Genomic DNA, 27705 nt, shown 5'->3' on the forward strand with positions numbered 1-27705 from the left:
GTGGTCGGCTCCGGAGGCGGGGCCGCTCGCGCGCGACGGCCGGAAGCAGCTCGCGCGGGCGCAGCTGGGGCGACGGGCGGAGCGCGGCTCTGGACGGTGGACGGTGGAGCTGTGGGGCTACTGAGCGGTGGGCGCTGCTCGAGCGCCTCTGGAGGGCGGCCGGGACCCCTGCGGGCCGGGAAGGGCCGTTCCTCCTCTCGGCCATTCCTCCTGCTCAGTCCGAGCCGAGCGCCGGCACCATGTCGGCCTACCCCAAAAGCTACAACCCGTTCGACGACGACGCGGAGGATGAAGGCGCCCCGCCGGTCCCGTGGAAGGACTCCCGCGACCTCCCCGACGGGCCTGGCGCGCCCGCGGACCGGCAGCAGTACCTGCGGCAGGAGGTGATGCGCAGGGCCGAGGCCACGGCCGCCAGCACTAGCAGGTCCCTGTCTCTCATGTACGAGTCCGAGAGGATCGGGGTCGCCTCTTCCGAGGTGAGTCCGGAGCAGGGCTGGACCGGACTGGCCAGTCTGCCTGGTCACACTGGGTCAAGAAATGTTTTGTTCACTATCTTTGGGAAGTTCTCGGATTGCCTAGAATAGGTTCTTGTACTTCAGTGACTTAGTGATTTGTAATAATCTGTTGACTATGTAAAAAGTGTGCATCTTGGGTACTTGAAAGAGACGATTTGCCCCCGAGAATCTTTCTTAGCTATTAGTCTGCTTAGGTGGTTCTTTTTTAACTACTTCTAGTTCAGAGGTAAACTCCACAATGTGTACTGTCCAAGTAAGTAAAAATTCTAAACACCGGAGCCCGGGTGGGGAAATGGAGTGTCTGTTTCTTTTACATAATTTCCTGGGCAGAAACCTGGACCCAGGGCTTCAGCCCGTCCTGTCGGAGTGACCCAGAGGTCTGTGTGCCTCCTGGTGTCTGAAAGCATCAGAGGAAATGGCCCTTGAGTTCTTTCCCATGACTGACCACTTCTCCACCTGGCCAGCAGGGGTGCTGAAGTCTTGTCTGCCTGGATAGCTGGAGTTTGGTCGAGTGTAGGCCTTACCTTTACTTCCCAAATCAAAATGATGTCCTTGATAGACTGTGGTTTGCGACAGTCCATTGCTCAATTCACCTTTGTTAGTTCTTTTTTCCATCTATGGAAGGTTTCTCAGAGTAGGACCTTAAGTGAGGATTGTTCTTTCTTAGGTACCACTTTTTCTCCTCGGTCTACAAATGAAGTGTTTTTGTTTGGGCGTTTTTTTGTTTGTTTTAAAAAATATAATAGTAGATTATTGATATATGAGCTAAGAATAATTCATCTTAAGCATTTGTACCTTTGAAATGTAATGCTGGAAGCAAAAGTGCTTTCTTCCTCCACGCGTCTCCTTGTAATTCTTTTCTCTGGCAAAGTTCATTCTGACCTGATCACTTATGATCTTGGACGGTTTTGAGTTGTATTGATTAACTTCTGAAATAGACATCTCCATCATTTTCCCATTGTTGCTTTCTTGCATTATTTTCCTTCCCTACATCTCCCTGTTACCATATCCCTCATTGGCCCACCTTCCGCCTTTAGCCCAGTTGAGGAAGTTTAGGTTGTAGTTTCTTGCATCTCATATCTACTGGATTCTTATGTTTGAGTCTAAATAGAAAGTGTTGACTTAGATTTGGGAGGATTTCCTGAGGTCTCTGGGCCCTCTTGGAGGGGTCAATTGATTGAGCGTCCTAGGCCCAAGGAAGCCAACAAGAACTGTTCAAAGAGATGTCTTTGGAAACTGTAAGAACAAATGAAGTGGGAAATCAAAATGATACAAAGTAGGGTATCGTGGCAGAGGGTAAACTTGAATCTGGCTTTTAAGACTAAGGTTTAGACAAGAGGAATGAGGATGAGGAGAAATGTTTCCAGGGAAGAGAGGAGCAATGCAAAGGCACTGGCCCACCACCAGAGCTCCTGGGCTCCTGAATAGGGAAGTGATATGCAAGATGCATTTGAGGAAAGGGCCTGGAGGAGGTAGCTTAGGAGCCTTTTGTGGTCAGAGGGAAGGTCTGTTCTTATAGTTCAGAAGAGCCAAAAACATAGTAGATGTGAGTTGTTTCATACTGATTGTGGTGACGTGCCCCATGCTCCCATGACATGGGGGTCCTTCTCCCTATGCAGTGGGGTCTGTGGAAGCAGAGCAGAGTGCTAACTCAGGCCTGTGAGGTTTGGCCTCAGCCAAGCTGGCGTTGCTCTGAGAGGTACAGTAGGATCATGACTGGGCAGGTGACAGGCTCTCTCATCAGCAGGATTACACCTTGAATTTTTCCTGGATTGAACCAGTTCTCAATCATTGGAGGCCCTGGAAGGCAGGAATGATTAGCACCCCGCCCCACCCCATACTCTCCAGACTGTCTTAAATCATTCTCATCACCCTTTCATTCTCCTCCGAGTCGAGGTAGGGGGTGAGGGCAGGTGAGCTCTTCCTTCCACTAAGTTTGCAGTGTGACTCCCAGCAGACCGAGTCACCTAGCTAACCTCCCCACTTAGACGGGTGCCTCCTGGATACCCAGCACTATGAGACATGCCAAAACACGACAGATTTTTGTAGAGGATTAGGAGTTTACAAATCATATTAGGTTGGGAAGGTCATAATTCAATCCCAGCTCGGCAGAAGTAGGGAAATTACTTAGTAAGGTCACCTCTAGCAAAGGAGAGCTGCCCTTCTCCTGTGAAACCTGGCATGGTTTGTTTCTCACAAAGACTCTAGCCACAGGTCATGACTGCCATAGGACAGGGGAGAAGTAGATGGGGCAGAGCAGCTTGCACTCAGCTGGCCTGGTAAGCACAGTCCAGAACCAGAGAGACTTTAGGTACTCAGCTCTTCTTCCATTTTGCAAGCGTGATTTCTTCCTTCTTTTCTTTTCTAAAGTTTTTATGAAGAGATAATCCAGTCACATGGTTCAAAATTTAAAACATATAGAGGGCTCGAAAGTCTCCTTTCACCCCTCTGCCCCCACAGCAGCCAGTTACCATTGGTTCCCTTGTGGTGTCCTTGTGGAGACATTCTGTGTATAAAGGCATACTAATGGTCTTTTTCCTTTTTTTTTGTTTTAACTTAAGCAGAAGCATTCTATCCATTCTAGTCTCCACATTGCTTAATAGGATTGAGGTTATTCCATGACAACATATAACGTGCAGCTCTTTTTTGTTATGGCTATGTCATATTCCATTGGATGGATGACTTTTGTTTATGGAGCCAGTCCCCTGATGATGGACATGTGGGTCGTTTGCACCGCTGGGCAAGCCTGTTTGCATCCTACTTAGATGAAGTTTCTGTACACCCTTTCACCGCCCTGGCTAAGGAGACCCGCCTGCCCAGGGCACCCCTCAGCCCCTCTGGCAGCTGAGCGTACTCCAGTAAAGTTTCGTGGGGCCCAGGATCTCAGTTCAGGGGAGTCCAGCAACAACGTTAGACCAGGGCCTGAATGGCTGGCACAGTAAGAGCAGTGGAAAGGGAGTGGTGTTCCGTAGGATTTGAACATGATGCCCTGAGTGGCCTGGCCAGCACATCCTGCACACCATCTCATGCAGGGCTGCACTCACCTTCTTAGTGTCTTTCCAGCACTCGATAGTTGCCAAAGCCACACTGGACATTCAATCCAGAGAGGTGGGCCAGAGGAGAGCACCCCCCCAGCTCAGGAACAGAAGCTATCTCAGCCATCTATTCAGGGTGTTCCCATAACTTAGGGTGGTGCCCTCATCCGCTGGGAAGCTGGTCTTGCAGCAGAACCTCCCCCGCTCCAAATGAGGGGCTGTACTGACCAGGGCTTCCCCTCCAAGGCAGCCTGTGGTGATTCTGATGCAGCCAGAGTTCTTAGCACAACCCTATCCTGAAGCAAAAGTTGATGGAGGGCAAAGAGAGCTGCTAGGTTAAGTAATTCCCCAGTCGATTTCTGAATGTCAGCTATGGAGGAGAAGCAGGCTCTTTCTCAGTCTTCTAACCCCACACTTCTCAACACAATGTCTTTTATGTAATAGGGGCTCCCCGAATAGTTGCCAGATGAATAAATGACCTGGGGAAGGGAAGGAAAAAGAAGGGAGGGAGCAGAGGCTTGAGTGGAAGTGGAGGAGAGATTGAGGTGGGAAGAATGAACTGAGCTGTGTAGCTCTGGCTGAATCCCCCTCCTGATGGCCAGAAAATGCATCCTTATGCCTCTCAGGCTGTTTCTACCAGGTATAGGGTACTCTGCTAGGGAAATGTCATTAACCACATCTCATCAGTGGGTCTGTTCTGGATTTATTGTTTTAGTAATTTTTCATTAACTGTCAGTGATTGAATTCAACTCTTGGAAGGTTCTGGGATCCCAGGCAAACTTGCTGGCTCCTTAGCTGTAACAAGCACCCTATGAAGGTGAGTTGTTACTGTCCAGGCAGGTCACACGTCCCATGCCAGAGCTGTGGCATCTGGCTATATCTGCTCCTCCTTCCGGAAATGTCTGCTGATGCCCACCATGTTGTCCTGAGGGACCTTGCCTGCCTGACCAGGTAACATGCCGCAGGCAGCTGAGCAGCTGTGTGCTCTCCGGCCTTCTGCCTCGGAGATGGTTGTTCTGAGAGTGGGAAGTGCTATTTGGCGGTATTGTTGGGGAAAACCAAGACCACCCTCAGGTTCAGTGATTCCTTAGAAGGACTCATAGAACTCAGCAAAGTTGTTAGGTTCATGGTCACGGTTTATTGTTGTGAGAGGATGCAGATTAAAATCCTCAAAGGGAAAAGGCTCATAGGGCAGAGTCCAGGCAAGACCAGGCACAGGCTTTCACTTGTTCTCTCTCAGTGGGGTTGTGTGGACGACATAAACTTCTCCCAGCAACGATGAATGACAACACACACAGAGTACTGACAACCAAAGAAGCTCACCCAAACCTGGGGGTGCTGCATGGCTGACCACCTGTCCACCTGGCAGACCTTAGTCTCCAGCCCCTCTAAAGGTCAAGGCCCCCATCATAGATCACATTGGCCTGGCCTAAGCACTCAGGTAAACCAAGACAAGGAGCCAGGCAAGGCCTTTCTTTGGACCGTGCAGGGTGTAGAACACCCAGGCCTAGTGAGTTAGTTCTTTCCCGGGCCCGGGACAGCCTGCACACATGCAGCGAGGGGCACCAACGTCACCCCCTTTACCCTTGGTGGTTTTTCATGCAACCTAACACTTGTGTGGTGTTTTTGAATCCACTCCATGTGATGGCTCCTGCTCCTGCAGTGAGACAGAGCCGTGGGTTCGAGCATGCTCCGCACTTGGTCGTGCGTCCCTGCCAGCGCTGGCACTTGTTGCATGCTCCGTTGGAAGGGGAGCAACGTAACAGAGATAAATTTCAAGTTTCTATATTCAGTTTATTGACTCCAGATTGACGTCTGTGTACGTATTCGTCAATACCCGAGTTCAATTAAAAGCTCAGTATGAGAAAGTTAGCACTGACACCTTTCGCCCAGGAACTCGAGGTGTGACTTGGTCAGGGAAGATGACAAGGCCCATCTGTCGTTATGAGATGTGTTAGCTGTGAATTGGGATTGGAGTCTGGTGGTCACTAGTGCCTTTTGAAGGCCTTAGCACCACCCCCTCGGTGACCCCTGCTGATCCTGCCAGCATCTCCCCGCCCCCCCCCCCCCCCCCCCCCCCCCCCCGCCCCGCCCCACCTGCCCTTCATGCTCACACACAGTTCCTCTTCCTCTCTCAGTTCCCCTAACTGGCCCCGCCACTCCACCGCAGGCCTCAGGCCACTCTCTGCCCGGAATGCTCTTGCCCCACCCAGACCCTGTGACTCCCTAACTTCTTAGCTTTCAGTGTCTCCTTCAACCTTACACCATCAGGGAGCCCCTCTGAGCCACCTTAAGCCAGGCGAGGAGTCCTTGCGAGGAGCTTACCCTGACAGAGCGTCTGTCGCGTGCATGTGAAACGGCTTTCTTTTTGGTCTCCCCCACGACTGTAAGCTCAGTGAAGTGAGGACCCGTGTGCCCTCCTTGGATTCCCAGCACCACAGTGTCGTCAATGCATGACAAATCAGACTGAACTTCACTCACCTCGCCCTCTGCCAGACTGTGAGCTCTATCAGGGCAGAGACTTGGGTTGTTTAGTTCACCCCTGAATCCCTAGCCCCTGGAATGGGGGTCCGAGCCACTGTGATTCTCTGATGTCTTTGTGTCCTCACAGGGCCCTTGGACATAATCCACCTGGCCAGGTGTCACCTCGTGTAGGGCAAGTGTGCCCTCACAGGGTCTGCAGCTGTCTTTTTTGCTTTCTCTTGCTCTCTTGGGAATCCCTCTGCTTGATAAAAAGCCACAAGTCCAAGAAGAATTGAGATACTCCCTCTGTCAATGTTACCCCTCAGCCTTGTATCACCAGCCCAACCAGATCTTTCCTCTGACCCCTTCTTTTTCCAGTTTAGCTTTGGAAAACTCCTACTGGGGCTCAAGGGAGAGGAGCATCCCCTGTAATGCTAACACCTGAGCTAAGGACTTTGTGTGCATGTCCTCTACGCTGAGGGCACTTTGCAGAGCTTGCTCCCCTCACAGCTACCCTGGTCTCATCAGCAACTTCCCATTCTCATGGGGACCAATGGAGAAAACGTGACATGGCCCTCCTTTTGGGAAACAGGATCGTTCCTTGGGACCCAGAGCGTTTGAGGCCTGCCTTTGTAATGTCCAGGGTGCAGGGCCTGCCCAGCCCGTGGTTTCTGTCCTGGCATTCTTGGTGTTTGCTCTGCCGAGTGCTTCTTCCTCGTTGGTTGGAACTAGGTCACAAGCATATGGAGTCTGGCCCTTTCCTCTGCCCGCTGGGGGAGGCTTTCAGCAGAACGTCCTCCTCTGCTGGCCTCCTGACCAGCAGATTACCACAGGTGAACACCAGCTTCCAGCTCACGGAAACTTCCAGAGCCAGAGCAGCACTCACTTCCCTGGCCTTCCAGCCTCACACACAGGACAAACCACTCTCACATATTTCTCTGTGCTTCTATGGTACCATCTAGATCAGGCGTTTGGTTTCTTTACCAAGTCAGCCCAATGACGTAGACACTGAGTGTTTGAGAGACTTTATCACTTGTAAACAGAAGAAAATAAGATCTCACTGTGCATTGAGGGAGGTTTTGCCAGCTACTCATTACTGCTGCTACTCTCCAGGTCAAGGTGGGGAGGCCGAGGTAGAAGGGTATGTGGTTCCTGAGAGGCACTGTGGGAGAGTGCACTGTCAGGAAAGCCAAGGACCTGCCTCCTGGTGCGACAAGCAGAACCCTGGCCACCAGTCCCACCCCTAGTGGCCCTGAGCCCTCTCCAGCTTCAAATTTTTCTGTCTTTTGCAGCATGTGGAATACGCTGGGTGGGACTGAACTGTTAGAAATATATTGGCAAAAAACACATGAATGGTGGAGAAAATCATTTTAATCCTCATTTTTAGCTCTGCCTTGTTCCAGAAAAGACTTACCTCACAATGGACATGAAAATGACAACTTGAGATGTTGGAAGAACTAGAAACTCCGGATAAATTAGCAGCACTTTTGTTTTTCCTTCTGAAAATTAGCCCTTGCGAGATTTGTTTGACGTATCCAGAAAATGTTTTTGTTTTTACTTAAAAAAAAGCCTCATGATTCCTTCTGACATGTCTCATGAGTTGGCAGACAACACTGAAAGGTTCAAAGCTGTAAAGCTCAGCAGTTCTCAATTTATTTCCAACAACAGTTAAACTGAATCTAGTAATAAACTCAACCACTGTTTTAGCTTTTTGTCTGTACATTGTATTTTTAAATTTTACCCACTAGGGGCCGGCCTGGTGGTGCAGCGGTTAAGTTCACACGTTCCACTTTGGCGGCCCAGGGTTCACCAGTTCAGATCCCGGGTCGGACATGGCACCACTTGGCAAGCCATGCTGTGGTAGGCGTCCCACATATAAAGTAGAAGAAGATGGGCACGGATGTTAGCTCAGGGCCAGTCTTCCTTAGCAAAAAGAGGAGGATTGGCAGCAGATGTTAGCTCAGGGCTAATCTTCCTCAAAAGAAAAAAATTTTGCCCACTAAATAGTAAGAACTCAAGATATACATTGGGTCTCTAAGTGCCCTAAAAGCCTTCTATTAAGCCCTTTATATCTAAAATGGCCTTTAACAAACTCTTTGTATAAAGTTTCATTCTTACTCTCCAAACTTCCAAGGTGTTTGCTTATGACTTTGTTTTTAGGTATCGAGAGAGCATCTCTAAAGATTATTTGCGTAATTAATATAATTGCTGAGCCACAGGGAGATGCAGGGTTAGAAGACTGAGAGGACGGCAGCTGAGGGTAGGGATTGCCTCATGAAGTAGAAGGAAAAGAGTATGAGAGTCTTAGCAATCATCTGGCTGGAAAGGCAGGTCACAGGGAGGGGCACGGCTGCAGTGGCCTGAAACTGGGGCTGAGGCAAGTCTGGCCCAAATAAAGGAAAGTGAGTGTTGCTGTGGTGGGGCGTTCACATCCACAGCCGGAAGCATCAGCTCTCAAGGAACAAGGTCCAGGCTGCCCCCATGGCCGCAGAGCGTCATTCTTGTGTCCATCTGGCAGATTTGCAGTGAGCAGCTGCTCTGAGGCACTGAAGACACAGCAGTGAGCCAAGAAGGTTCCTGCCTCGTGGAGTGTGCATGCTGTAAAGCAGGTCGAGGGTGGAGAGGGCGAGTTGAGTGTGGAAGGAGGAGCTCTGCTTAGAGAAGGTATTCAGGGAAGTCCTCTCTGAGGAAGTGGCCTCTGGGCAGAGGAACGGAGCCATACAAGTGTCTGGGTGAGAAGCATTACAGGCAGTGAAAGTAGCACATACAAAGGCCCTGTGACAGGGTCACCCTCATTACAGATTTTAAAACTGAAACTATATATGGGCTGGAATCAGACACCAACAGGGCCCAGGAAGGACCAAGAACCTACTGTGTAAAATAAGAGTTTGAAGACATGACCAGGGCCAGGTGGCCCAGTGGAACTCCCGTGTCTGAAAAGGGAGACTAAAAGAACTATAGTGTGGGGGGCTGGCCCCGTGGCCAAGTGGTTAAGTTCGCGCGCTCCGTTGTAGGCGGCCCAGTGTTTCATTGGTTCGAATCCTGGGCGCAGACATGGCACTGCTCATCAAACCACGCTGAGGCAGCGTCCCTCATGCCACAACTAGAAGGACCCACAACAAAGAATATACAACTATGTACCGGCGGGCTTTGGGGAGAAAAAGGAAAAAATAAAATCTTAAAAAAAACAACAACAAAACTATAGTCCAGGGGCAGTGATGGGAGAAAGCCTGTGAGGGTTACTGGGGTGTGGGGAGGGCTAGAGAGGGTCTGCTGCCAGTCCAGGCCCTTACTCTGACCCTACAGGCACACTTCATCCGTGTTAATATGGTCTTGTGAAGCCAGCTTCATACAAGCGAGGAAAAAGGGACTCAAGCAAATGAAGAAAGCTAGTAGAGGTAGGGCAGGGAGGGCGAGACAAAGGAATGTGTTCCCAGAAAGGATAGCGTGCCCATCACAAAGGACGGCATTTGTCCCCGTATGTGCTCACTGAGAGTTTGTAATGAGGCTCCTGTGTGTGGTCCTCCTCTATGGGTGGAGGGAAAATGACAAAAACATACAATGCTATTGCCTCTCATTTTCCCCAGGAGCTCGTCCGTCAGCGTGGAGTCTTAGAACGCACAGAGAAGATGGTGGACAAGATGGATCAAGATTTGAAGACCAGCCAGAGGCATATTAACAGCATTAAGAGTGTGTTTGGGGGGCTCGTCAATTACTTCAAATCCAAACCAGCAGAGACCCCACCTGAGCAGAATGGTACCCTCGCCCCCCAGCCCAACAGCAGGTGAGTGACCTTCAGCCGTCTGGAAGTGAAATCGCAGAAAATGGGATTTAGTGCTGATGGCCAAGAGTCTCAGTCTGCATCGAGGGCCTTAACAGAAATCCAGGAACCCTGTAAGGTACTCATTGGGAGGGATTGGTCTTCAAACGTTTTGAAACAAACATTTCTCGAGACCTCCTGATTATCTTCATTCCATTGATGTCCAGGCTGCAAAGTTCTGCATGAATTAGGTCTCCAGTAAATTGCTGCTCCATTAATTGTGACCCCGGTAGTTTGAAAGAGAATGTTCACCTCAGAAAGCTTAATCAGTGCAAATGTGACTCAGTTCACAGAATTTTTGCTTGAAAAAGTCTTTATGTCCAACTTTTCTGTGTCTAATACAGTTTACCCATTGATTGTCATTTTATTTTATTTATTTATTTTATTTTTTTGAGGAAGATTAGCCCTGAGCTCACATCCGTGCCCATCTTCCTCTACTTTATATGTGGGATGCCTACCACAGCATAGCTTGCCAAGCGGTGCCATGTCCGTCCCTGGGATCCGAACTGGCGACCCTCTGGCCGCCGAAGCAGAATGTGTGCACTTAACCGCTGTACCACTGGGCTGGCCCCTGATTGTCATTTTGAAATTAGAGATTATTGTCCTCAAAAGTTTTGGTTAGAGATATAATAAAGTCATACATTTGATTTTGGTGGACATTTAAAATCACATGTTTAAAGATAAAAGAATTGGGGCTGGCGTGGTGGTTAAGTGCACATGTTCCACTTCGGTGGCCCGGGATTCTCCTGTTCAGATCCCGGGTGTGGACATGGCACCACTTGGCAAGCCATGCTGTGGTAGGTGTCCCACATATAAAGTGGAGGAAGATGGGCACGGATGTGAGCTCTGGGCTAGTCTTCCTCAAAAAAAAAAACGATGAAAGAATTGAGTTTCTGCTAAAATAGGTTACTACTATTCTCAGTGTGTATTGTGTGTATTTTTTGTTATAAAAAACAATATAGCCACATTATAGAAAATCTGCACCTTACCTACCATAACACAAAGACTTAAAATTTAGTTTTTCCCCTTATTCAATCTTTGCATAGTTGGAGTCAGAGTATTTATTTGGTTTTGTAGCCTACTTCTTCCATTTAACCCAGAAAAATGTTTGGTGTAATGTTATTACACAAGTTTAATAACTATCTCTCTCTCTGTTTCTCTTTTGATTCTGGAATGCTGACCTATTTTTTTTTTTTTAATGGAATTTTTTATTTTTTATATTTGTAGGTGAACTTAATTAGCAATTTTGAGATTAATATAACTCCAACATTTTAAAGCTTAGGTATATCTTGTTTTTCCTTTCAGATTAAAAGTAATTACCCAAATGGCATAGCAAACAGAACCCCTTACAAAAAACAGAAAAAAAATTCAAACTTCCACCATCTAAAAATCCATTGTTTTTGGTTTTTAGCAAACACTTCCAGTCCTGGTTCATTGCAGGTTTGAGAGCCACAGTTCCTTCTCCATCTCATTCACCTTCTCTGGAACCAGGTTATTGAGTGTGGGGTGGGGCCAGGATGAAAGGAACTCTCAGTTTCAGGGCTTGGGTGCAAGGTGCTGACACTCTTGTGAGTCCTGCTTCCCAGAAGGGTCCTGCTTCCCAGAAGGGTCCTGCCTCCCTTTAGGATCTGCCAGTGGTTCTCAAGGTCTGACCACTAGCAACATCAGCATCACCCGGGAACCTACCAGAATGCTCATTCCTGGGCCCAACCCCAGACTACTGAAATGCTGAGCTATTTTTAAGAGGTATTTTTTTACATACATAACTGGTGTACGGTAAAGTGCACACAACTTAAAGTGGAGAGCCGATGACTGTTTACCCGTGTATAACCTGTGTGGCCACCACCCAGGTCGGGATGTTGAATGCTGTAAGGAAGAAATTATTTCCAGCTCACGGTGGAGCTGGGAAGGAATGAATGTAGATAAAGGAGCCTGTGGTGGTGGCAGGAAGAGCAGGCAGGTGAAGTTGTGGGGATTTATGGAGAGGAAACTGCAGGAAGGGGAGCAGGCAGTTGGTGGGGGCCCCAGGGCTGTTTCCTGTGGATACACTAGCCAAGGGTATGAGAGTTTGTTTAGTTTTGGTTTTTGGCTCAGCCATAATCACCATTCATCCCCAATTTTCCAGCTTCACCCTAATTTCAAATATCCGCATCCTTTCGCCCCAATTGGAGTTGTTTTTTGTTTCGTTTTCAATATACAAAGCAGGAAGATGTTTTGTGTCCTAATTTTTGGCTACATTTGATTACCATAGGAAGTTTGCTTATCTGTTCCTTTTGACTAAGACATCCGCCTCGCCTGAACTCAGCAGCAGAGCGAGCCATTGGAGAAGTGGGAAGCTGGCGGGTTTGTGATTGGTGCTTTCCTGTGTCCTGCATGCCTCTTCCCAAAGGCTTCTTCTTGGAGCTCATGGGGGCCCCCCACAGCCGTGATCACGCTATAAAAGCCTTTAACGTCTTGGGGCTCCAAAGGCAACTTTCTTTTTTTGGATTACCTTGAAAACTCGAGGCCTTCCCGAGAAAGGCTGCCCAGTAGTGAGGCTGCTGGGGGGGGCTTCTCGGGGTGGGCCCAATGTCATGTACCCCACCTGGCTTTCTGCCCATAGATTGGCCTCAGTTAGCTGTAGAGGTCTTACCATCACTTAGTATATGCAGGAAAGCAAAATTTTTAAATGAAGCAACTCACTCTAATTCAGCTATTGCCCAAATATGCGTTGAAGTGGATCTGTGCAGCTTTGTAGGAGAGGCTGCTCCAGTGGCGTTGCATGGGTTCTGTCATTCACCGGTCTTGAGTGCCCACACTCTGCACGCCTGTGCCTGTGGCTGAGAGGTGAAGCTGCAGGAGCGAGATCTGCCTGTTGGAAGGTATGGGGGAGACAGAGAGTCAACAGTGATTCAGTGGAAGCCCAGAGGATGGGGGCTTGGCCCTGGGGACTGAGGAAGGCATCACAGAGGAGCTGACCTTTTGCATGGAGTCAAGGTTGCGTGGGAGCCTGCTAGCTGAACGAGGGGGAAAGGGATAGACACATGGCAGTCAAAGCACAGGTGAAGTCCAGATGAAGGAGGGCATTGGCTGTTTCAAGAGCGGAAGCCCAGCAGGCTCTTGACACTGAGGCATGGCCTGCGAAGATAGGGCCTGTGAGCTCCTAAATCCCTAAATTTGCAAAAATGACTACAAGGTGTAATTGCTTCTATAAAATGCACTAAATTGTGAGTAAAATTTTTGTGATCCTTTCAAAACCCTTAATCCATAAATATGGGAATATTGTCATTTAAAAGTTTTAAAACAAGTTTCTCCTAATCAAACTTCTGTTGAGTCATGCATTTCCCATGTACGTCCTTATCACACAAACTCTTCAGCTGTCTCTGAAGTTTTGTTACTTGGTAAGCCATTTTGCTTCTTGCTGACAAAGCTTCATAAACTGCTTACTCTCATTTCCATTTAGGGCTGGTGGGGGATTCATTGTAGTCCTGGCCACCGCTAAATTTCACATTCTCAAATTTATTTAAGACTTGGTTTCTGACCGAGAATCACCACTCTCTTAGACTTCTACACTCTCTTATCACTCCTCACACTATCTGTAGAATTGTCTTTCTTTGGGGGAGCCATTGTTCACAAAGAAACTAAGCTTTTAGCATTTAAATGTTACTACTATGTACGTGATAGCACATAGAGAAAACCTTTGAGGTGTGCAGGCTGGGTGGTGGCGAGGGGGCTCAGAAGCCATGCATCTCCCGCCCCCACCCAGCCTGCCAACACATGGGGCTCACAGCCATGCTTGGAGACACCAGCTGTGTGTTCTAGACTTTCAGTCCCTGCTTCTGAGTAATGAAATCCTCAGATTTCAGGAGGCTCTGCTACATTCTACACGTAGCCAGAGCACTGGGGCCTGCAAGACTGCTAGCCTGATGGAGTCCGGGCTTGCTCCTAGTGAGCAGGGAGCTGTTAAAGACTAACTGGAGAGGGGCCGGCCCCGGGGGCGCAGCGGTTAAGTTCACATGTTCCACTTCTGCAGCCCGGTTTGGATCCCTTTTGTGGACATGGCACTGCTTGTCAAGCCATGCTGTGGTAGGCATCCCACATACAAAGGAGAGGAAGATAGACATGGTTGCTAGCTCAGGGTGAGTCTTCCTCAGCAAAAAGAGGATTGGCAGCAGATGTTACCTCAGGGCTAATTTTCCTCCAAAAAAAAAAAAAAAGACTAGAGAGAGAGGTGCATATCAGGATTATGTAGAAAGATACCTGGCAGCCATAGGGGGTAAGGTTGGAAAGGGTAAGGGTAAAGAGTGGCAGGGCAAAAGGAAGGGCGGGATCTCTGAGGTACTTGGGGGATCAAGAGGACATTTGCCTGCCTGGATTGCTGGGAGTAGAGCTGTGTAGAGGGAGCTGTGCAGAGGGAGGGCAAAACTGGACAGAAACTGTGGATCCCAGCTTGGCTGATAAGGAGGCTAGGCTGCCGGTCAGCAGAGGTGGAGAACAGCAGACTGTGCAGGAGCAGATCCAAACAGGGGGCACCTGCCATGCCTGTGGGGGTTCGCAGGGGTGTCGGGCACTGTCTGAGCATCTCTGAGTTGCCAAGAGAAGTCCCTGTTTAAAGCTGGAGCTGCCACACTAGGCTTTGTGGGCCAGGAGGCAAAATCAAAGGTATTTTGTAGGGACTTAAATAACAAGGGAAATAAACAAATTTTTAGTGACAATTCAAAACATGAAAATAATAATAATGGAGTATAATTTTTTTGCGATACAAGTCTACTGATGAGAAGAATGAAATTCTTAATTGAGATTCAAAGTTAGTGTTCCTTATCATCCTACTGATTGCCAGTGGACATCTGTAAAGGTCGTTGTCTTCTTTTGGCTGGTGGTGGGCAGTATGTAGCCCTTGAGTCAAAGTTCGCTGACCCCCAGTCTGAAGTACCTGGTTAGTGGTTTTATATGCCTCTCCTCTGCCTGGTCCTAGGATCCTGATTTTCCTGAGGAAGAGCCAGCTAACCAGATGCCCTGCTTCTAAAGCAAGTGTCTTGGGAGCTTGCTGTGTGGCAGCAGGGCTCCCAGGAGGAGCGGAGAAAGTCCTTGCATGGGTCAGAGGGGGCATTTGATTTTCTCACACAGGCTTTACTCCAAAAGACTGACTGCACTGTCATAGGTGTTTTTCCTTTCTAAAACGTTTTTTTTCTTAACTTTTATCCAAAGATTGAAAGAAGCCATAAGTACAAGTAAAGAACAGGAGGCACAGTACCAGGCCAACCACCCAAACCTCAGGAAGCTGAATGACTCAGGTCAGTGGGCACCTGCGCTCCCACCACATTTGGATTCTGTGGGGAGACCTCTGGATTTGGTGTTGGCCCTGAGTGTGGGGCAGGGGGCAGGGACTCCAGCTGCTGTCATCCTTGGTGCTAGGTGAAGGGTATTAGGGACCCAATGCAGCTTTCAGGGAGCTGGAGGTGTGTGGTACACCCAGGCTCATCCCTCCCTCCCCGTGGAGGGTAGAATAAGAAAGTGGGGGCTTGTGTCCAGTTGGAAATGAACCTGCCCACTCACCATTACTCTGTGCCCTGTGTAGCCCTGAGCTCTTCTGGCAGTGAAAAGTAAACTGCAGGAAAACCCCAGTGGCAAGTAGCTTAATGGCCCCCCAAGATCTCCACATTCTAACCTATTAGGTCGTAACTCATATTACGTTATGTGGCAAAAGGGGAATTCTGGTTGCAGATGGAATTACAGCTGCTAATCAGCTGACCTTGAGAGGAGATTATCCTGGCTCATCCAGTTGGGCCCAGTGTAATCCCAAAGGTCCTTTGTAAGTGAAAAAGAGAGGCAGAAGACAGAGTGTCAGAGTTGGGGAGAGATTTGAAGATGCTACGCTGCTGGCTTTGAAGATGGAGGAAGGGGCCACCTGCTAAGGAATGTAGGTGGCCTCTAGAAACTGGAAAAAGCTAAGAGTCAGATTATCCCCGAGAGCCTACAGAGGGAACACAACCCTGTTGACGTCTTGATCTGAGCCCAGTGAGATCCATGTAGGACTTGGACCTCCGAAACTGAAAGATGAATTAGTAGTAGTTTTTCACAGCAGCAGTAGGAAGCTAATGTAGCCCTCAAGCCCAAGTGGGTGGCGAAACAGCAGCGTGGATAGGTGCGCAAGAGAGAATGTGTTTTGTGTCAAATGATCCCATTAATATCAAATAGCAGACCCAGAAACCTCCCTTATCTGGAAAGGAATTCAGGCCTCCTAGGGGCTTCTGTAGTCTCCTAGAATGCCAGGCACATCAGAAGGGTGCCAGAAACCAAATACTTACTGTGCTACCTTCGAGGAAAGTAGGACACACCCTGGAAGCACCAGAAACCGCCACTACTGTGGCTGACACAGCTAAGGAGAAGCTGAGGAAGGAAGAGCTGGGGTCAAGAAAGGTGAAAACAAGAGGAGGGAGGGAGAGAAAACTGAAATACCTAAGGCCTGGGAAAAACCGGAGTTCATCACACCCTGAAGAAGTGCACTTGAAAGACACGATTTTGAGGAATTAAAAGGTGTTTTAGCTTGGGTGGTATGTATTAACTTAAGAGACTCAAAAAGAAAAACCAAAATCGACAGTGTGTGTGTAGATGGCTTCAGTGGGTTGTGCTAGAGGAAATACACTAAGTCTGAAAGGGACGTTTCCCCAAAAGATAAAAATTGGGATGACAGGGCTTTTCTGTGTGCATTTAGAAACTGAAGTTCAGGAAGATTTCTTGGGGCAAATGTGCATTATTTAACATTTCTTTTTTCCTTGTTTGTTTTGTTTGGAGTGAAAAGACAGCATAGAAATAAATGTCCAAAAGGAAAAAAATTACCCATCCCATTTCTGTAATATAACAATTTTTATTTTTAAACCTTGACTTTTAGACTTTGTGCACGAGCCTGTGTGGTTTTTCATCGTTGCAATTCCACTGCTGTATTGTTATTTGTATGATCTCTGTCCCTTCCCAAGCTTGTGTGCCAGGGTCTGACCAGGTGACCCATAGGTTGAAGGTCTCTGATCTCCAAAGGGCTGCCCCCGAGGAAGCGTCTCTCCCTCCCCAACAAGCCTGCCCCGTGCTCTTCCCTCCTGCGCCTTATCCATTCCCACAGTCATCTCTTTGAATGGCCTCAGAACCGACTACCTTATTCCTTCCACCCATTTTCCCGATTAAGGTTAATTTTGTGAAGCATCATTTCGAGAGATGTCTCTTAACCATTCTCCTGGTGTTTCTTTCTAAACTCAGACTCCGTCCCTGGAGGGGCCAGTTCTGCTGTGAGTACTGAGGCTTACCCAAAGAATGCACACCTTCGAGCCTATCACCAGAAGATCGACAACAATCTAGGTAAGACTGGAAGCTGCACCAGCCTCCACAGGTCACTTATTCGGAACACTTGTCTTCCAGGCAGCTCGTGCTGCGCCCAGCCAGTGCACCAGTAGCCATGCAGTCTCTCGACCAAAACCTGGTGTTTGCCTCTCCCTCGCCACATGTCAAATCTGACACAAGTCATGTCCATCACCCTCTCACTCTCTCTGGAGTCTGTCCACTTCTCTCCTTCCCCACCTCTCATCTGGATCGTGACATCAGCAGGGACCGGGAGTCCCTGAGGGCCCACACAGTGCAGCCTGAGTCTGCTTCCCTCTTTACCACCTGGCCACACGGAGTCCCTGTTTCCTCCCCTGTGAACCAGGCCCAGGAACAGACCCTGCCTCAGGATTGGGGGGGGGTTACACGAGCAACCCTTTAGAGCATGTAGGAAACAGCCTGGCCTGCTAAGAGCTGGCACACATGTGGCCGTTATTGCACATCTGCCACACAGCCAGCTTCCTACAGTCCAGATCCCTCGCCCCGCCTGTGCCCCCACCTACCTCTCCACCCCTCCTGCCCTCATCGCTTTCTGGCCTCACCGCCCCCCTCTTCCTGGAGTGTCCTTCCCTGCTCTTTGCAGGCTGCTCCTTCTTGTGCCGTGGGCCTTGCTTTAATGTGGCATCCTCGTGTTGGCTCTCAGAGCACCCTGTTGTCTCCAGGGCAGTGCCTCAGCCGTTTGTAATCGTTATCTACTGGCTTATCTCTTGTCTTCCTGACCAGACTCTAAATTCCAGGGGACTCAGGAATAGTTCAGATTTGTTACTGCTTTACACCCAGGGCCTACTAGGCAAGAGCTCAATGATTTTATTTATTTATTTTTTTTTTTGAGGAAGATTAGCCCTGAGCTAACATCTGCTGTCAATCCTCCTCTTTTTGCTGAGGAAGGCTGGCCCTGAGCTAACATCTATTCTCATCTTCCTCCACTTTATATGAGGGACGCCTGCCACAGCATGGTGTGCCAAGCAGTGCCATGTCCACACCCAGGATCCAAACCAGCGAACCCTGGGCCACCGAAGCAGAATGTGTGCACTTAACTGCTGTACCACCAGGCCAGCCCTAGAATCTTCCTTTTAAGCATTAAAGGAAATCTTCACAGGAATAAGACATTGATTTTAGAATAGACATAAGGGAGAATAAAGAAATGAAAGAGCCGTCACTTCACCATCCGCAGCTCACCACTCCTCCCCTCAGTGTGAATGTCAGACTAGACCCGCATGGCCAGTGCCTGCTGGCGACAGGGGAGAGGACCCATCTCAGCACCCTCCACACCTGGGCAGGCTTCTGCCCCAGCCCCAGCTGTGCTTTGCCCTCAGACCCCAGGGAAGCCCCAGAAGGCCACCTTGTGCATCTGTCCTCTGGACTCTGCCCTCCAGAGCCAAAGACCTCAGGCAGAAGATTCATCTGCTGGGATCTGACCCCTCCAGAAACACACACAGGGGCTTGGAAGCCCTCGGTCCTCCCCACCAACGGTTTCCCCACTGAGAAAGGGCGTCACTGGTGCCTGCTAGGGCGAGGGTACTGAATTCAGGGAGTGGGGTGGGAAGAAGAGTAAGAACAACGCACCCCTGGAGGCTGAGGGTGTGCAGTTGGCATGAGGTCCTGCAGCCCTGGCAGGTCTGAGCGTGACGCAATATGGGGTGTGGAGCAGGGCCCCGATGGAAGAGGGAAGAGGAAAGAGCATGGCCGTCGGCCATCAGGCCCTGCTGACACAGGCCACACCCGCCTGCCCTTGGCGAGTTAGCTCCTCCCTTCTTCCAAGCCCTCCCTCTGTTTCAGGGACTAGTGCAGGCCCCCCTCTGAGGGCAGCTCCCTTGCCTGGTGGTTTACTTTATCACACTATTTTATCTCAGCATGTCCGTTGCTGTCCAAACTGCCGACAAGCTTCCTGAGGCCTGAGTTGACCTGAAGGTTTTACTCTCCATGGAATACAAAGTCACAAATTTCAGTAAACTCAAGAAGCATAGAACTGAAGGCTGTTTTTAAAAAACAAACCTGAGTCTGCTTAGGGTTGTGGTGCCAGTGCCAAATATTTGTGTATTCTGACCTTTTTTTCTCCTAGTGTTTTATCTTTAATTTAGCAGTAAGAAGGCCTAGGATGCAGCACCTCTTCTCTCTTCCCTCTGGCTCTTTCCTGGCCGGCTGTTCCTGGTAAAGGACAGAGAGCAGCTCTGGGCATGACCCTGTTCCCACTCCCCGTCCACAAGTGCGTGCACGCACACTGCCATGAAACCCCGGAAAGAGGCCGTACCGTTCCCACGGCAGAATCGGTTAAATCGGGACTCATCTCTGCAGTGAGCACAGCCCTCTTAGGGGACCCTAGGATCCCTTCAACGTGTCTCCTCCCCCCACACCCTCAGTTCTCTTTATGTAGTCTCTGCCCAGTCAGCCTTTTATGGACTCCAAGGGCTGCCCATGTCCTTGATCCCTCTTAAAAAGGAATGTGAGATTGATTTTTGCAAATTTTTAAAAACAGAATTAAAATATTTATTACAAATAGCGGAAAAGCCTAAGGAAGGAAATAGAATGAGCTCAGAAGGAAACCGGCACCAGAGAGGCTAGTTGTGGCCGGGGCCTTCCTCTTGCAGGGGCTCACCTTGGCTGTGGTCTGGGTCCTGGGCAGGCCAGAGCACACGTAAGGGACAGGGGCAGAATTTGAACTTAGACCTGTTGGAGTTGCCCTGGATTCCCCCCAATACCACACTTCCCCTGGGTGGGAGTTAGGTTCTCACACATCGCGTTTGAACTTGAATTTCAGCAATAGTCATGCAACCTCTCACAAGAGCTGAACCTTTGCCAAAAGTAGTATATTCCACAGTTACCTGGGGCGCAGCCCAGATGGCACCTCTGAAGGAACTCAGCACCTTCAGCACTCTGTTCCTTCTGACACGGGGACCCTGGGCTGCAGGGATCTCTGCACCCAGCTTATGCAGAGGCCACTGTCTTCTTCGTGACCACAAAGTAAGCGAAGGAAGTGGTGCCAGTCCGGTTCTAGGAATGCAAGCTGATTGTCATACCCCAGAACGTGACAGCATCGATGTATTCCTGGATCTGGGAAGTGGTGGCAACACATGCGTGAATGTGGGGAAATGTGAATCTTTGGAACATAGGTGAAGGGACCTCGCGGCCTTTGGGTCCAGTGGGAACATTTGTAGTTCGTGTGTTTTCTGGGAGAGCACCCGAAGTGGCAGGGCGGGTTCAGGGCCCTCATTGCTCCTGCCATCTGCAGAGTGGACTGGGGGGTCCTGCCTTCTCCAGGGGAGAGCCTAGTGCTGGAACAACCTGGATGCAGGGGCTCCCTTTGGACAGGGCTTCCTAGGTCTGCCTCTCAGATATGTTTCCAAATGGCAATCCTCATATTTGCCGCTCTGGATCTGTGCTTGATTTAGCTTTGGGAAGCTGGAGATGGAAGGAAGGAAAGCACTGTTAAGTTCTCCCTACTGACGTGGGGTTTTTGCTCCTGAAGAGCAGGCCAGCGGGTCTGGCTGTTAGTAACCAGCCTAACTCTTCAAGGTACTCACTGTGGGGTCTAGGAAGGCAATGTGTTTTCCAGGCCCTTCTGTGCTTCTCTTTTCCTTAGGTACTAACTGATCTTACGATATGCAGCAACCTACTAGAGGTTCAGAGGCAGCTGAAAACTTATGTAGACCTTTATGTATTTTTTAAAGCAGTGGAAGGACAGACACCATTATATGAACAGTGGTTATCTTGGGTGTGTGGCAGTGGGAGGAGTGGCTTTCACATTAAACACTATTACTTTTTGAGTAAGCAGATTTCTTTTACTGGTATATATTTTGGAAAATGTAACCAAAGCCCTGGATTTAGCCTGTCTTATGAGAAAGAGGACTCAGTAGTCCAGATGTTGCTGAGCATCCAGGAGGGAACAAGAAGCCGTTTCTAATGCTGTTTCTGTATGCTCAGGCCTGTGTGTGCTTCCCTCTCCCACAGATGAGCTGTCCTTAGGACTGGGCCGGCTGAAGGACATAGCCCTGGGGATGCAGACGGAAATTGAGGAGCAAGATGACATTCTTGACCGCCTCACAACCAAAGTGGACAAGTTAGATGTCAATATAAAAAGCACAGAAAGAAAAGTTCGACAACTTTAAAGACACAGAATGATTTTCACTCCATTGTGATGAAAAGATTTGAACGATCCTCTTTTAAACTCCCAAGAAATTTCATGTATTATTTTAGTATGTAATTTAACATGTGTTTGCAAATGTTATAATAGAGTGAGTCTTAAGAGATTTTGTTGTGATGAGGAAGTTGTGTCTTACTTTTTCTTAGAGCCAACACCTCTGTCAGTTCTGAACTGAGTTCGCAGAGTTTTAATCTGAGCACAGTAGCCTGGCCCTGAATATCCTGGGCCTTTGATTACCATGCTGGAATGAGAAGGAAGAGTTGCATTTCCCACTTTAATGAGCATATGGAAAGATATGAGCCGAATTTAAGTCTTGGAACCACCAACCTCTGTTCCCCTGTCTGCTATATTTCTCATTCCTAGGCCTTACCGTGAGTCAGTACTAAGGGACTGTGTGAGCCGGTTGTTTGTGGGAGGAGGGTCCTTCCCACATCTTTGTTTAGCAGTCATCATCTGCTGTGCGCCCCGCCTCCCCCTCACCGCACACACAACCTGAGCTCATTGTGATTCTCAGAACCTCCTGGAAAAGGATCAGCGTGAGATTTAGGGATGGAGTGTGTCGACATTCTTTGCTATTTTGTTGACAGATGTCACCTCTTCCCCTCCTGCCCTCTGGCTCTGGCACGTATTTTAGTAGGAGGAGTTTAGACCAGCACTGCTCACTGTGCTGCTTGGAAATGTGTAGGGAACTGGGTGAGCCCTTCTTCCTCGTGCCCTCTCCTCTCTAACTCTGTCCATGGTTAGGAACAGCTTCTCCACTGGCTCGAGGCTGCCTGGCTGGCTGCCCAGGGGCCCTGTTGAGTTTGTGGGATGGAGCATCACACAGACTGTGGCCAAGGGGTGGTCTTCCTCCACTGAGCTCTGCACCCCTGTGGGGATCACAGTCACCAGGCCTTGGGTATGACAGTGTTTCTTCAGTGCCTGGGGTCTCCAGACCTGTCCTGGATTCCCACCTACTCTTCTTACACTTCTTGCAAAATGATGACGCATCACTTGGTTCTCTGCCACCTAGTTTTAGGACTGGCACTCCACAAATGATGCTGACTTTGTATGGAAGGATTTAGCTGAAAAAAAGCCCAGACATTATCACTATAACTAGCCCAGCTGGTTCTTTTCTTTCATTTTATAAAAAGAATCATTTAAAAGCATTAATTAAAATTTATTTCTATAATTAAATTTGTGTTGGTATCGCCAACAAAATAATTGAAGCCCCAAGGCTCTTGTCTTTTTTAAAAGCAAATTAAAATATTTTGAAGATGGTGTCTTTAAAAAGAGAGGTTAGATCAGACACTAAAATAACAGTGCCTTTCACCTTGAGGCATGGCACTGGCTATGTGACCTTCACCACCTATATTCTATAGCCTATCAGCAAAGCAAAGGAAACCTCTCTTTTTAAAGTGCTACAGCAATGCATCAATATTTATGTAGCAATTCCATCCCGTAATGCATGACTGTCCTGAAAACACTGACAGCCACCATTGGCAGACACAACTTTCCATCCTGTTCCAGCCACCTCAGAGAGTCTGAGCCATGTCACCATGAATATCCCAGGACGTGAGGACACGTTAAAGGTAATCAAATTAGATGTTTACCAGATGAGCTCATCATGATTATTCTCTTGGTAACTGGTAAAAGGAAAAATTTTAAGTGTATACCCAGCCCAAACTAAACGAATTCACAGGGCTTTCAGCAGAAAGGCAGCTCAAAAGCACGAAGCCAGAGTGCGGAGCAGCTGTGTGTGCATTTCCGCTCATTCTAGTTGTTTCCATTTTTTTCTCCTAACACCTTCTTTCATGCTTCTGTTTATCATCATCAGGTATAGAGTCATGGAGATGAGTCATTATACCTCAGACCTAAACTTATTTTTTCGCATAAATACATGTGAAGGCCACTGCCAGACAGTCGCTTGGCGGCCTGCCATCTGCATAACAGGATTAGTAATTTAACCGACTTGAAGCAAAGTAGCACCTTATTTTATGTACCTGCCCGGTCTTTTGTTGGATTTGTGAAGCCAGTCACCCCTCTTTCCCCTCAAGCGTATGGAAGGAGAAATTTGTCTTCCTCTGACGCATTAGTGGGCCCCATGCATGTTGTTCTGTTCCTGTTCAGACCCTCTTATTCTAAGGCCTTGGCCGAGGTACTGTCACTAAGCAGTGTGCTGGCCAGCAGCTTCTTTCCGCTGGGTCTTCACCCCTGCTGCCATGCCCACCAAGGACCAGCTGCTAATGCTACTTTATAAAGCAAGGTTGCTTGCATTTGCAGAAAATGAAGACCTGAGGAGCGTCCAGAATCTTTGCACATGATAATTATGACCAAAAAGAAAACACTCTACCCTCTAGACTTGTCACTCAGAGGTGCCTGGGCTGGGGTTGGCTGTAGGATGGGCTTTGGTATGACAGACAAGACCAGTGAACTTGTCCTTGCCAGATGGGGTCCCTAAAACAGATTTTTATTTCCGCAATCAAGCTGGAAACAAGCTGTGCCTTCAAAAAAGTGGCTTTTCTAACTTTAGTTTTATGTTAAGTATGCTACTAACTTAAAAATAAGTGCATTCTCCTCAGAGGAAACTATTTCTAACATCTGGTGATGTGTAACTCAGCAGTGAGTTGCCTGTGGCTGTCTTTTTTTGTATTCTGTAGGAAAGGAGACCTGAATTTAACTCAGGTGGCAAGAAAAAAAATACTAAGTGCTTTTTAATTTCTCTGACTTCTTTTTGTGAATATGTAATTTTAAGTGTACACTACACCAACTTAGTAAAACTCTTATATTTTGCCTATATAGGCCTTTTCTGCAGAATTTTTAAAGTTACCAATGTCTTTAAGCATCTTCAGCTCTGATCAATGAAATGTCTTGCGTATGGAATGATGAGCTAGTCATTGGAAGTGCTCATGGGAGGGGGCTTTTTGTTCAGTCTGTATCAGAACAGCGTTTGTGCTCCATGCCTTCAACTCAACAAATGACCATAATCCATAAAATAAAATGTGAAGTTTTTAAATCAGATTCTGTCTTCTACGTAGTCATTTTCAAAGAGTTGGTGGAGGGGATGCTCCTTGTTGAGTCTTCATGTGTTGGGTTCTCACTGCCCCATTTAGCCCTATGAACAAGCTTCCTTCCTGAAATCTTCATCTCATCTGTCAGAGTGCTCTTCCAGTCCGTCTCCTGCCTCCCTGCCCGCTCTGCAGCACTGTCTAGATCAAGGCTTGGGAAACTGTAAAGGGCCAGAGAGTAAATGTTTTAGGCTCACAGGCCGAACAGTCTGTTGCAGCTACTCAACTCTCACCATCGCAGCACAAAAGCAGCCAAAGACAGTATATGAGTAACTGAGAGTGGCCATGTTCCAATAAAACTTTATTTACAGACACTGAAATTTGAATTTCACATAATTTCCACATGTCACAAAACACTATTCTTTTGATTTCTTCCAACCACTTAAAAATGTAAAAACCACCCAGTTCATGAGAGGCACAAAGCATGGTGGGCTGAATTTAGCCCATGGACCATACTTGGCCACTCCCTTTGTAGATTGCTGATGAATAGATATGCCTGTGAGTAGGGGCATGAAGGATGGCTGGCCACTTTACTCTGCAAGTGAGTTCCCCATCAAGGCTCTAGGCCACTCTCCTGGGCAACACTGCAGCCCACCAAGAAGAGAGAACAGGCTGGCCTGGCTTTGGCTCCACTCTCCTGCTTCCATCTTCACATCTGACCACAGGACTAGGAATTGCTTCTAGATCCAAAAGCTCTGAGAAACCCATATAGGTGGGGTAGGCCATCTTGGAAATCTTACCTGTCATTGGACTAGCTGCCCATGTTCCAAAGGCCACTCTTGTTTTAGTGGGTATCATTTTGGGGCATCATTATAAATAAAGAATGATGAAGGTCTGAACATGGGCAGTGGACTTTTCTGGGAAGACAAGGGAGAGAACTTTACATAGAAAGAAGCACAAATGAAAAGATCAGGGTGGCTCACATTTGGGAGCTGCTAGTGCAGGAAAGCCAAATTTTGGGTTGTGGATGGGAGATGACATGAGAAAGGTAGGCAGGTCCCAATATGAAAGGCTCTATGGGCCATATTGAGAAGTTAGAGCACTGATCTTCAATGTTGGGGGGGGCATTTAAGGATTCTAAGCAAGAGAGTGACATGATCAGGTTTGCATTCTGAAAGGTTCATCGTAATTGTGTATTTCGGCGGGGGGGGGGGGGGGGGAATCACCCAGGGGTCCAGCCCAGTGGCGCAGTGGTTAAGTTCGCACGTTCCACTTCAGTGGCCTGGGGTTCGCTGGTTCAGATCCCAGGTGTGGACCTGTGCACTGCTTGTCAAGCCATGCTGTGGCAGGTGTCCCACATAAAACAGAGGAAGACAGGCATGGATATTAGCTCAGGGCCAGTATTCCTCAGCAAAAAGAGGAGGATTGGCAGCAGATGTTAGCTCAGGGCTAATCTTCCTTAAAAAAAAGTATTTAAAAAAAAAAATCACTCTTACACGTACTGGTTTGCTTTGCCACAAAGTTGGGACCCTACTGTGTAGTTATGTTTTTAGTCCATTCTTTCCCCCATAATGTTCATCTTGCAAGCATTATCCTATATGCTCTTTGAAAACTTTTCACAGCTGCAAGTGTCTATTGCAGCTATGGGTTTTCTATCATTTCTTTAATCACTTAGGTCGTTTCTAGCTTTTTTTGCTCTTATAAATAACGTTGTGATGCATCTTTATAGTCCTTTCAGAGGACAGAGAGCATTAGGCGGGGCAGGCTCTAGGATGGATTTGCCAGTGAGGGAGGTATTGGAGATAACACTCAGGTTTCTGGCCAAAGGAGCTAGTAGCAGACAGTTTTATTTCACCAAAGGAATACAAAAACAAGCAAGTCTAGGGTTAGGGGCAGAGGAAAATGACGAAGTATTGGACATGTTGAGTTTGAAGAGCTTTGGGACATCCAGACGGATTCCAGGTGCCAGGTCAATGGTTGTGCACAAAGCAGACCACAGACCCTGCCCTCATGGAGCTTACATTCTCATGGGACAGAAGACAATATACAGGACGAATAAGAAAATTAATAGGATGCTAAAATTGACCACGCAGGACTGGGGCTTGGGAGAGACGTGGAGAGGATTTTGGAGTTGTCAGAATACAGATGGTAGTTACAGCCGTGTAGGTGAAGGACAGTGTCCAGGAAGATGAGAGGAGAGCCACAAGCGAGTCCTAGAAATACAGACATTGAAGGCCAGAAGCAGCACCCAAGAACCTAGCTCAAGAAGGGAAGAGAAAAGTGATCAGAAAGCAAAGGCAGAGTTACAAAGAGGGGGTAGTCAGTGTCCTCAAATATTGTGGAGAAGTGTACTAAAACAGAAGAGTGCTTTCAATGGAGTGGTGTAGGGGGAATCCAGATTATAAGGACTGTGGAGTGAATATGCACCAAAGGGGGAGAGTATTCTCTTAAACTTGGCTGTGAAGGAGAAAAACGGGGTGAGAAACTAGGAAGGGGGTGGAGGAGGGGATCAAGGGAGGGCCTAGACCTTGTGTAAGGGCTAAGGAGAGCGAGCAGGTGAGAGAGAGGAGAAATCTGCCACAGAAGGAGAAAGGTCGCCACAGACCCAGGAAGAGAGGCCTCTTTCCAGAGAAAGAAGTAAAGAAAGAAGGTGTGCGTAGACACTCTTAGTTTGCTAGGGCTATTGGTTTGCTAAGCCACCAGGTGGCATAAGCAACAGAAATTTATTCTCTCAATTCTGGAGGCCAGAAGTCTGAAATCAAGGTGTTGGCAGAGTTAGTTCCTTCTGAGGGTGATGAGGAAAGATCTGCTCCAGGCCTCTCTCCTTGGCTTGGAGGTGACCATCTTCATGTTCACATGGCATTCTCCCCGTTTTCTTTTTTCTTCTTTTTTTAAAGATTGGCACCTGAGCCATCCTGATGGCACAGCAGTTAAGTTCTTGTGTTCCGCTTTGGCAGCCCAGAGTTCACCAGTTTAGATCCCAGGTGTGGACCTATGCACCACTTGGCAAGCCATGCTGTGGCAGGCGTCCTGCATATAAACCAGAGGAAGATGAGCACGGATGTTAGCTCTGGACCAGTCTTTCTAGCAAAAGGAAGAGGATTGGCAGCAGATGTTAGTTCACTGCTAATCTTCCTCAAAAATAAATAAATAAATCAATAAAGTGTTAAAAAAATAAAATTAAATAAATAAAGATTGGCCCCAGAGCCCACACCTGTTGCCAATCTTTTTTCTTCTTCTTCTTCTTCTTCTCCCCGAAGCCCCCCAGTACACAGTTGTATATTCTAGTCGTAGGTCCTTCTGGTTCTGCTATGTTTGACGCTACCTCAGCATGGCTTGATGAGCAGTGCTAGGTCCATGCCCAGGATCTGAACTGGCGAAACCCTGGGCCGTG

The 27705-nt window shown here is 48.2% G+C and overlaps 1 protein-coding gene across 1 annotated transcript; it reads left to right on the forward strand.

The window, feature by feature from the left end:
• Nucleotides 1–35: 35 nt before the first annotated feature.
• Nucleotides 36–24322, forward strand: SNAP29 (synaptosome associated protein 29). Its single transcript, XM_046640120.1, has 5 exons — nt 36–476; nt 9601–9797; nt 15021–15106; nt 17064–17162; nt 21132–24322. The coding sequence occupies exons 1-5, from the start codon at nt 240–242 to the stop codon at nt 21287–21289; spliced, it is 777 nt and encodes a 258-aa protein (XP_046496076.1). The 5' UTR covers nt 36–239; the 3' UTR covers nt 21290–24322.
• The last annotated feature ends 3383 nt before the right edge of the window (nt 24323–27705 follow it).

The sequence above is a fragment of the Equus quagga genome, chromosome 15 (assembly GCF_021613505.1).
Source record: "Equus quagga isolate Etosha38 chromosome 15, UCLA_HA_Equagga_1.0, whole genome shotgun sequence".
Classification (NCBI taxonomy): Eukaryota; Metazoa; Chordata; class Mammalia; order Perissodactyla; family Equidae; genus Equus; species Equus quagga.